The 11,716-nt window shown below is 39.3% G+C and overlaps 1 protein-coding gene across 2 annotated transcripts in view; it reads left to right on the plus strand.

The window, feature by feature from the left end:
• LOC136695093 (uncharacterized) overlaps positions 1 to 4,019 on the plus strand; it is a 54,607-nt gene extending 50,588 nt beyond the window's left edge. For both annotated transcript variants that reach the window (XM_066668916.1, XM_066668917.1), the window contains 4 exons: positions 1,777 to 1,821; positions 1,916 to 1,963; positions 2,197 to 2,264; positions 3,068 to 4,019. In XM_066668916.1, the coding sequence (XP_066525013.1) occupies positions 1,777 to 1,821; positions 1,916 to 1,963; positions 2,197 to 2,243 (140 nt within the window). In that variant the 3' untranslated portion in view covers positions 2,244 to 2,264; positions 3,068 to 4,019. The remainder of the gene's footprint in view (positions 1 to 1,776; positions 1,822 to 1,915; positions 1,964 to 2,196; positions 2,265 to 3,067) is intronic.
• Positions 4,020 to 11,716: the final 7,697 nt, after the last annotated feature.

Raw genomic sequence — 11,716 nt, forward strand, 5'->3', positions numbered from 1 at the left:
TCGCCGTTTCACCGAGCCGTCGCGTCCTGTTGTTTAATCTCCGTGTCCCGGGGTGTTCTCGTCGTTCCCACGTGGTGAGAAGCAGGCCCGCTTATGGAGGATCTCTTTACAGTCGATTTGAAGACCCTCGATTCCGAGCTGAGCTGCGTCGATCGAGATTTCCCTTCTTCGGTTTTTCACAGGCGTAGCTGGTTTTCCAGGATTGATGTCTTCAGGAATCAGCTTATAACGTTAATATATCTGTTATCGATTACTCAAACGGTTGATACCTTACTTTGGCCACAAATAAGTTTCACCCGCCTTGATCATTCGTGAGATCACACTTCGATAGGTAATAAACATAAACAAGATTAAAGGAAAAGAAAGATATTCAAATTATTCGACTTATTAGTTAAACTTCATACTCTTAGCTAATTTCGAGACGTCTCTCGTAAGCTTTCTGAAGTCTCTGAGAGGGTTCCTTTGTTTGTTGTCGGCGTCCTCTCTTTTCCAGTTCCTTTCGTGGTCCGTTACTTCTGCAGAGTCCTCGCGACTCTTCAAACTTCGAACTCATTGTCTGTCTTACTGTTTGTCCTTTTCAAGGCTGGCGCGGTCACGCCCTAATGGGAGGCGTCCTCTTTCTGATTGGACGCGAGTCCAGACTCACGTGACTCTCGTGAGGGAGAGAGAGAGAGAGAGAGAGTAGGAGGAGGGGGTTTTGACTCTGTGATTCATACATAAGGAATATGAGTTTCTCGTATCAAAATTCTTATACCTGTTATCAACCTATAACAATGAGTACATTGGACTATTAATATCAGACATTTACATAAGGTCCCATCTTGAGTACATTGTTCACGTCCAATTCGTGATGATACGCTGAAAAATAAAACATTAATCCATTTTCTCTCATTCAGAGACAAAACTGATCTTTGTAATAGAAACAATCGGCATTATACATCATTTCATTAGAAGGTAGGCATTCATCTGAGGGTACAGAAAGTGACATTCATACGTTCGTTTATACACAAATAACTCAGAGATCGGCTATTTTCGCTATTGTCTTGCGGCGACTCCGAGCGAGGTGTAGTTCCGCCAGTGTCCATTTGGTGTCGTTGTTAATCCGTGTTTCAGCTGTTGGTTCACGGGAGTTCACTCGAGGTCACTTTGGTTTGAACATCTGTTGATCTCCGTGAAAGATAAGGATTAGACATTTAGGTGCCATTGTCATAAAAACGGGCCGTAAAAGCTCTCTTCTTTGTTTGAGGTTCCTGTCTCTTTAAGTTAGTTATCTCGACAGTTCCTGTTAGTTAAAAGAGAGAAGGGGGGTGTTGGGGCCATGTGTTACTTAAAAGGGTTCTTTTGATGTCTTTAGATTGGTTGTGTGTGTGTGGGGGCTGCTATGTTGCAGACGAAAAGTCTTCTGCAGACTGGAAAAGTTTTAGTTCAAAACTTTTCATTTCTTGATTGTCCGATATTCATATTTGGCTCATACTCCACTACAAGAACATAGATGTTCTACAAAGTGTAAAGTCCTTGTTTCAGCTCCAGCTTCATTTTTGAGCGTAATACAACAGTGTTAACGTAACAGTTTATTAGTGAAGCTGTTTTTCTCTGTTCTCTGTGAAATGAAATAAAACTGAACCCAGTTTAAACTCTCAACATTGTTTCTGGAACAGAGCACTGATTAATAAACAGCGGTGTTACGCTTCTACACTTTGGGATTTGTAACTTTACTCTCTGTATCCAGATGTTGTTTCCATATTTAAATCTGTGTTTTATTTTGTTCTCCTTTAGGGCTTATGGTTAAGGTTGGTGATCGTAACTCCAATGTTGACTCTGGTAAAGATCCACATTTTAAAACCTTTCGACTTGAAAATCATTGGAATAAATGATGGTTGTTCAGTTCTGATGTGGCTTTATTTTTTATTTTCAGGAATGGGAAGCACTGAAAGTGTTAATACTCGCTCATCATTCAACTCTGGTAAAGTTTCACACTGTACCCCACACTGAGAGGAAAGGAGTAAAACCCACAGCGAGGCTCAACGACACACACCAGCAACAACTCCATCATAAACATTTAAGAAAGTCCAAACATACAGAGGAAAAAAAGAAAGCCAAACATCTTTAAAAATCTAAGAGACTTGAACCTCATTTGTGATTCTAAATGAATGAACTGCTGTGAAGATTTCTTAACACACATTTTGCTGATTTCAGATTTAGGAAAAAAAAAAAGACGTGGACCCCGTGATGCTGGAGGATGATCGACAGGAAGATGAATAATCGTAAGTGTTTATGTAACTGGAAAAAAAAAACCCAGAATCATAATCAGAATCACTTTATTTCACCAAGTATGTTAGACACACAAGGAATTTGTCTTGAGGAGTGAACACGTGTAACATACAAAACAGACCAGAGAGGCACAGACGAGACTAACTAACTTAGTCTTGTCTGTACTAAGTATCAAACTAAGGGAATATAGAATAAAGAAAAAAGAGTAAAAAGGTCATGTACAGGGGGCTGAAGTGGATGAGTGATATCTGTACATGTGCAGATGGGTTGTTCATATATTGTGTCTATACCATACATTGTCTCTGGACACATGCTATAAATGTACAATTAAAACTGTTACATACAGGGCATTACTATAAACTACTTTCTGAAAGACAAAGACTACTTTGACAGGACAGGGGAATGGTGTAATTCACTACCTTTCAGCAGTGTGTCCTTTACTGCTCTGTAAACTGAGATAGGTTTATTGTACTTAAAATTAATTAAGACTAGATTTTTGATTGTTGGCACACACACACACACAGAGGTCAGGGAGGAGGCAGAGCAGGACTGAAATATGAGGGGACTAGCTCAGCCCATATCACTGACCCTCACACATTAAGTGCTACCCAATACGTATGAGTTTTAAAATATTTCTCATGTGAAAATGAATTCACTGAATTTAAGTTTGTATAAATCTTTTTGTGATTCAACATATTTACTTACAAACATGTCGTACAGAATTAATAAAAATATCAGTTTATTATGATCCAACCCTGCTTTTCCTGAGTTAGACGTATGTGTGTATTTCTTGCAGAATCAGAGGGAAAAGGCTCAGAAAATGTTTCTGCACCGGGAGCCGTTCCTGTGATCAACAACAGGAAAAAGAGAAGATCCTGTCAGTCTGACTCTTAAAGCCATCACTGAATCATCTCCATACTTCCTCCTCTATATCAACTCCCACTGTCCCCCACTGGAGCTGGAGATCACTCTCTCAGCCTTTTATATACATAAACAATCTGGGAGAACTTTACTGCACTCAGTGTAATGTTTCTGTATCTCTCTAGATGAACAGTCTCCAGATTCAGGATGTTTCCTACCTTCTCATATGAAAGTTACACTGGAGCTGGATTAGTGTAAAGTGCTGTATCTTGGGGTCACTCAGAGGTCTCTTAGGGTCAGTGATTTCACTCTTGGGATCGCTGTAAAATGCAGTATCTTTGGGTCAGTAGATGGTGGTGATGACAATGACGATGATGATGGCTGCTCAGTAGAACCATGCCCAAAGTCTACACTGAAACAGACATAAATGCACAAATATTTGACACTGAAAATATATTAAAGGGGTAATCAGTTTTCAGTCCAGAAATGATGTGAAATAATAATAATTATTATTATTTTGGTATTTATTATTTATTTTGGTCTCCACACTGGGTTGACCCTGTGTATATTCAGATCACTAGGTGTCAATATAATGTCAGTAAACTATCATTCTGTGAAAAAATATCAGAGAAAACAATTATTTAGTCTTTTAATGATGCGTGTACTTGATCTCCCTAAAGAAAGGGGCACTGTTGTGAATGTAGTCTTCCAAAGAGCTGAAAATAATGGCCAAACTGGAGTGGCCATGTTTAAAATTGAGTTCAGAATCTGTGAAATAATGAAGCCCTGTGGCATGATGGGAAACATGTTCAAAGTATGTTCCTGAGACTAAGTTGCACTTTATTATTCTGCCTTTCATACACACCAAAATCATTTCTACAATAAAAATATTTCTAGCATCACTTTTACAGTTTATTTATTTGTTTATTTATTTTATGAAAATGTAAGTACTGTTCCATTTAAAAGTCCACATCTAGTCAAGTACAGTTCAAATCCCTGGATGTGTTCTTGCTCCGCCCATAATATTGAGGATATGACTCCTGTTCACCTCTAATTTGTGTTCAAGCACTCTAGTGCATAGAACCCTATTGCTTTTGTTTGGATTGTTCTTTTTCTCCTGCAGAAGAAACTGTAACAGCTACAGACACCAAAACTGGTGGGTAGCTGTAGTTTGTGTGCATCTCAGTGGATAACAAAAATGACACTGATTGGTCAATGGGGGGAAGTGCTATAATTTAGCTAAACATGTTTTGCCTCATAACTCCTAAACGCTGGTAGCTTTTTCCTGATTCCTTTTGTGAAAGCAAACAACTTTGCACCTTGGACTATGTATGTCTGTCTAATTTAAAATTAGCTAATTTTAATTAAATGCAAAACCTACTTTTGTGAACTAGTCCCTGGATTTTAATATAGACTATAGATCTTGGTGTCAAAATGTTCGCACAAACCTGACGTTGAATAATTATCCAAAAAACTTTTGGATAAGGTTTGTTAACATGTTGGCCACCATATGGAAATAAACCTCCTCTGTCATTTGCATATTTTACTTAAACCCTTATAACTTTTGCATATTTTACTCAAATTGAACGAAACCTCCTGCAGTGTAGATTCTGAGGTAGCATGTCCAAGATGGCGCACAAAGTGCTAAGGGGGGCTCTGTAATAGCTAGGTAGGTTTTCCTCAGCATCCAAATGTCAGATAAAGCTGTCGTCTTGCATGCTGCTTTTGTGGGTGACGCTATAAGTGGGAAATTATGAATGTCACGATACACACAAAATTGTTAATGTAATTGGCCAATCAGATTTCAGCAGCTGTTTGACAGGCTAAACGTTGGCCAATCGTCATGAAATTTGAATGGTATGTCCATGGAGGCACTTCCTATGTACCTACGAAATTTCGTGTTGATAGTCACTAGGGGGCGCAATTCAGATTTTTAAAATGAAAATATGGAATATCTCAGCGAATATGATAATATGGAATTTAGATTAAAATATACTCTGCAGAATGTCTCACAACATTACAATTACATGTGTTGTCAAAAAGTGCATGTTTTTTTCTAAGTCATCAGAAAACTGAGATTTTTGAACTATTTTTAAGCAATAGACAAATAATTGTTTTTGCTGCAATCTGCAGAGTTTGGAAGTAAATTATTATCCAAAGGTATGACTTTTGAACATGCTGTCGTTGCAAGATGTCAATAAATCCAAGTGGGTAGAGCTTTATACATTCTTCCAGCTGTAACTCAAACAAATTAAGCCCAATTGAAACCAACCTTGATATATATATATATACCCTGAGGATGCATGTCAAATATGAACAAGATCCACCTGCAACGGGTGCTAATTGGTTGGTTAATAAATTATTGCATGAGTTTTTTGTGTATTATAGCCCCACCTAGTGTTGCAGTTGCACCACAATTTAATCATGTCATCTGATACACATTTAGATCAAGCCTTTACAAATGTGTGTAACATTTGGGGAAAGCGTTCCTGAATTACAGCTTTATTTATGCGCTTTGTTGAATACATGCTCCACCCGTTATTGGAAGGGGTCTGGAAGCCACACAGTGATAAAAGTTCAACATTTTATTGATAATTCTAAAAGTTCAGGTCCTTAGGATTCTGCTAAATCCACATATGTCCAAGTTTGGTAAAGATCCAGAAAGTAGTTTACATTCAAATATATGTGTGTATGCATTTTTAAGCTGAATGCCTATAATTAATTCTCTACCTACAGCTTGAGGGTGAATTAAATATTTGGATGAAGCCTATGACGTTTTGTAATGTTTGGGGAAAGGGTTCCTGAGTTACAGCTTTATTGTTGTGCTTTATTGAATACATGCTCCACTGGTCACTAGGAGGGGCCTTCAAGCCACACAGTGATGAAAGTCTAAATGTTTTTGATAACTATTAAAGTTCAGGTTCTTCTGAATCTGCTAATACCACGTGTCCATGTTACATAAAAACCCAGAGCAGTTTCCATTCAAATATGAGCATACTTGCATTTCTGAGCTGAATGCATGTAATCATTAATGATGTAATTTAATGGTGATATTATTGGCCACCAGGTAGCGCTAAAGCATCACTCATACAGCACCCCAAGCCTGACACTTTTACAAACACATGTCCGTTATAATGATAGTTGATAGTTTTTGTGTAGTTTATGAAAGTTTGAAAATTCTCCATTTTAAACTAATATCTGAGTTTTAACCAGATTTTCTCAAAACCGTTACTGAGTAATGTGTGGGGTCTCAAAGTAAAATAATTATTGCATCTTTTGTTTGGCTGGAGTACCTAAATCAATCAGCGCAGTGCAGCATTGTTGTAAATAATATTTTCTATAACTTTATTATGGATTTTCAGATTGTGATCAAACATTTTTCCCCAATATCAACCTTAAACCGAATGTTAAATATATTTACATTTTGCTATAATGATAACAATTCAAAGTTGTTGAAATACTTGTTATAGAGGCTCAAGATGTGCCAGGGCTCCACAAGTCACTTGTGGAGTAACGTGAAAGCTACTGCTCTCATGTCCCATAGGTCCAGGGTTCAAGCCCCTTGCTGGATCACAGAAAAATGTGTTCATGAATGGCTTGGCAACCTTGTACACAGAGGCTGTTACCAAAGTGTGTTAAACTGAAAAAGAAGTATTTTAATGTTCATAATAATATTACAGAATCAATAAATCACAAAATAAATGTAAAAAGCACGAGGAATGGTGTGGTGCATGCTGTTAGTGCTTGACCTTGGAACAAGAAGAACCGGGCTTGAATCCAGTGGCTGATTGGTTTGGTGTGTTTCATGTTTGATTGCATATTGATCCCAATTCAAACATTGTAAAGAAAGCACCACAAAAAAGCCTCCTGCCATAGGTGGAGCACCCTGTTAGTTGTTGACTTTGTAGCTTAACAGCTGTTAGTTCAAATCCAGTAGTTGGTGAAGTGACCCATTAGAAATGTCCTCAGTTCAATTCTTTGTTCTTATTACAAGTTTGCCTTAGAAAAAAAGAAGTACACTTTGACTGGATTACTTATACACTTTATTTCCTGCAGTAAAATTGATCATTTTCCTTAAGGAGCAGTTTAAAGCCTAGTTGGCCCAAACTGCTAAAGGTGTAATTGTGCTGACATGATTTTGAATTTGGCAAAAATTGATCCAAACAGTTTTTTCCTGTTTTCTTTTTATGAACCGTGATGAAACCCCCAGGAGTGCATCATTCATTGGGAGGACACCGTGAAGGAATGTCCTTACCCAGTTTCCTTATCAACTTGAACTTATCCTTCCCTATGTGCCACTTCAATCACTGTCTAATTACTTTCGGGACATGACATCTTCGAGATAAAATATGATTTACCCATTTTTAACATGATTTTACAATAAAATAAATCCCAAAACATGATCTAAATACAGTTTGCATCAAACAAGTAAATATTCATGTTGAGGTATAATTTTAAATGTTTATTATTTTATTACTTACTTAGTTTAACTCTTTTAAAATTGTCACAGTTACACAGTAAATACACAGGTGGCTCATGGCTGATTTCATGGCTGGTGTTTGCAGTGCTTGGACAATCCACTAGGAGCAGAGAATGTATCTGATTTTATACATCAGGTTTTTCAGAGAAAAAATATATATATATTTGATTTAAAATGCTTTTAGTTTGTAGGCTCTGCCACATAGAAAAGACACAGTCTAAATGACCAATAAAGATAGTTTACTAGAACATTTAATCAGAAAAATAACAAGCACTTCTAACCGTTCTGTTCAGCCGCACCCTGCACATATGCGCCCTGAGGGTGATTGCTCACAGGTTCTTTCCCGCTGTGTTTCTCTATATAAGCTCTGTACTTTTCGTCTGTTGTCACTGTGCTGTGTTTTGTATTACTATTAAATCATACTACACCTCATCATGTCTTCTCTTGGTCCTGTATCGTGTGACAGACAGAAACTCAAGCCTGTGACTTTTCCAGTGCTGGAGAACATGATGTCTCAGATATGTCCACATTTACTCCTTCCATTCTTCAAACTGACCGAAACATGACGTCTTAGTTCTCAGGTTAAATAACTCCCCACAGCATAATCATCACCTCAAACTTATGTTGTGATTTGTCGTTTGTACATTTTTCTCGTAATACCATCAGGTTGAATTGTTTTCATGAAAAAAGGTGTGTGACAAATCAGGCAGTGCAGAGGCTCTGGAGGTTCACTTTTTGCCAAACAAGGAATGTCCTATGAATATTTTACTACTATAGTTACTTACTTTTTTTTAATACTATTACAGTGTTAGGGCCCCTCTCAGACACAGGCCCTTGGAATCATCCTAAACAGAACAGGTATCTAGAACACTGGGAGAACCAGATCTTCACTAAGAATAAGAACAGGTACACTGTAAAAAATGTCTGTGAATTTTACGGTGGAAAACTGTAAAACCATGGCAGTAAATGACTGTAAACTCTAAAAAGGTTGAAAACAGTTTCTGTAACAGTGATATACCGTAAATACTTTTATCAGCCAAAATACAATTTTTTACATCTCTTTACTGTAAAATATACATTTTTTCACTGTTAAACACACAAACCATTAGGGGGCGGTACAAGTGTCCAAGGACTGGGAAGAGCTGAGACTCATTAGGGAGCTCCCAGCATGCTTTGCTTCTCCATATTTTCTGTGATTTCAGAGTTTCTTTGTTTTTTTTCTGTCTTTGAGACTTACTGATTTTGGGTTGCATTGGGGTGATCACTGTGTGTGTTTGTGTTTCTGTGTATATTATGTCGAGACGTGTGTTGGTCAGGAAAGTTCACCATCAGCCTCTGTTCTGCGTGTGGCACCCAGATACCGAACATTTCTTTAGTCCTTTCAGCAATATCTCCTTTTAAGGGCTGAATACAGGATGCAGGATGGCTATATCTAAATACGGCTATATCTCAGTCTCCTTTCTCTAATTTCTCACACAATTTACATGTTAATTTTACATTTACATTTACATTTACATTTATGCATTTGGCAGACGCTTTTATCCAAAGCGACTTACAAAAGAGGAGCTAACATTCGAACTACAGCACAAATTTTACAAAATACCTTACATTAAGTGCAATATTCCAGGAAGTAATAAGTGCATTAAAGAAAGACATTCAGTGCAAAAGATACTCTCGGAAGAGCTGGGTTTTCAATGATTTCTTGAATGCAGAGAGGGTTTCTGTTGCTCTGTTGGTGCTTGGAAGCTCGTTCCACCAGCGTGGTACCAGAGATGAGAATAGCCTCAACTGACCTGTACGGGGGGTTGGTCGTGTTAGTTGGCGCTCCTTTGAGGAACGGAGAGGGCGGGCGCTAACGTATGGTTTTAAGAGTCTATTGAGGAAGATGGGAGCAGAACCAGTGAATACTCTGAAGGCCATCATTAGTGATTTAAATTTGATGCGAGCAGCTAAGGGTAGCCAATGCAGCTCAACTAATAGGTGCGTGACATGTGCTCTTTTTGGTTGGTTGAAGACCAGGCGTGCTGCCGCATTCTGGATCATCTGTAGCGGTCTCACAGCACAGGCCGGAAGACCTGTCAGGAGGGCGTTGCAATAGTCTAGACGGGAGATTACTAACGTCTGAACGAGGAGCTGTGTTGTATGTTGAGTTAGGTATGGCCTAATCTTCCTTATGTTGAATAGGGAGAAGCGGCACGATGGAGCTACAGCGGTAACGTGATCTGCGAAGGTCAGCTGGTCATCAACCATGACACCTAGGTTTCTTACAACCTTGGTGGGAGCCACTGATAGGGACCCTAGCTTGATGCTGATGTTGTGGAGAATAGCTTGCTTGGCTGGGAGGACCAGTAGTTCAGTTTTGGATAAATTCAATTGGAGGTGATGTTCCTTCATCCATGTAGATATGTCAGAGAGACAGTCAGAGATTCGAGTTGCCACTGAAGTGTCTCCTGGAGGAAAGGATAAATAGAGCTGTGTGTCATCTGCATAGCAGTGATAGGAGAAGCCGTGTGAATGTATGATTGGGCCTAGAGAGGTAGTGTACAAGGCAAAGAGGAGGGGTCCCAGCACCGAGCCTTGGGGCACACCTGTGGTGAGGTGGTGTCGCGCTGATGTTTGTCCAAGCCATGACACACTGAAGGATCGTCCAGTGAGATAAGACTCAAACCAGGAGAGTGCACTGTTCTTGAAGCCCATGTCAGTGAGTTTGTTTAGTAAGATGTGGTGGTTGACCGTATCAAACGCTGCTGATAGGTCGAGCAGAATGAGAACTGAGGATTGACCTGTTGCTTTTGCATTTTTAAGAGCTTCCATTACTGACAGAAGTGCAGTTTCCGTCGAGTGGCCGCTCTTGAAGCCGGATTGGTTCGAGTCAAGAAGGTTATGTTGGGAGAGGAATTTTGTTGCCTGCTTAAAGACAGCTCTTTCAATGATTTTAGACAGGAAGTGGAGGAGAGAGACTGGTCGGTAGTTCTCTACTATAGAAGGAGCAAGAGCAGGTTTTTTGAGTAGAGGTCTTACTTGAGCTTGCTTGAAGGTGTTTGGAAATGTTCCAGAGGTTAGTGAGGAATTGATTACATGAGTGGCTGCGGACACAATGGACGGGGCTATTGTTTGCAGTAGGGTGGTAGGAATGGGATCCAGTGGACAGGATGTGGGACGGCCACCTCTAAGAAGATTATTTTATAGCACAACAATGTTTCTTTGTTATTTTTTTGTAAATACCATGTTTTTTTTACAGTGTATATCTGTTTTTATTAACAGAAATGTACTGTAAACAAAACAGTCCTTAAATGTAAAATGTATGATTGCCAAAAACGTGACCGTATATTTTACGGTGAAATTCTGGCAACCACAGCTGTCAGTATTTTACCGTAAATTTTACTGATTTTTTTTACAGTGTATCTAGAACACTGGGAGAACCAGATCTTCACTAAGAATAAGAACAGGTATCTAGAACACTGGGAGAACCAGAGCCAGACTAAAGGAGAGGAGAGTGTTGTGGTCACTGTGAGAGTGGAGAGGTGGAGACAGAGATGCACTTCCTCCTTCACTGTCACCAAATCATAACGTTTCTGTACAAACACACACCACACCACACAGCTACATATCTCTACAGGACGGAGAACAGCAAGTGGGCGGGAAATACAGGCGGGACAGCAGCATGTGGGGTGGGTGGGTGGGTGTGGGGTCGACAAGTGTGGGCGGATATCGACAAGTGTGTGGTTATTGTTAGGGTTAGGTTGTCCCTCCCACTTGGAGGTGCTTCTTAACAGCGCACCTCAAACAAGTATTTCTCAGAAGAAAGAGATGGTGGAATGCGTGATCAACAAACACTACTAGATCCACAGCAATTTCACATAGAAAAAAAAGGTATCATTTTTTGTGCCACCCCTGTGTGAGTAATGGTCTCAGTCTGGCTCCACCAGGGGAGAGAGAGAGAGAGAGAGAGAGAGAGAGAGAGAGAGAGAGAGAGAGAGAGAGAGAAAATATATGTGTAAATAAAAGAAGCTCCAATACTCGAAGCTTCATGACACGGTAGCGTCATCTGGTGGCCAAAATCACGAAGCGCTTTGTGTATCTGACGGAGAGATGTATTTATAT

This window comes from Hoplias malabaricus, chromosome 4 (genome assembly GCF_029633855.1).
Source record: "Hoplias malabaricus isolate fHopMal1 chromosome 4, fHopMal1.hap1, whole genome shotgun sequence".
Taxonomy (NCBI): Eukaryota; Metazoa; Chordata; class Actinopteri; order Characiformes; family Erythrinidae; genus Hoplias; species Hoplias malabaricus.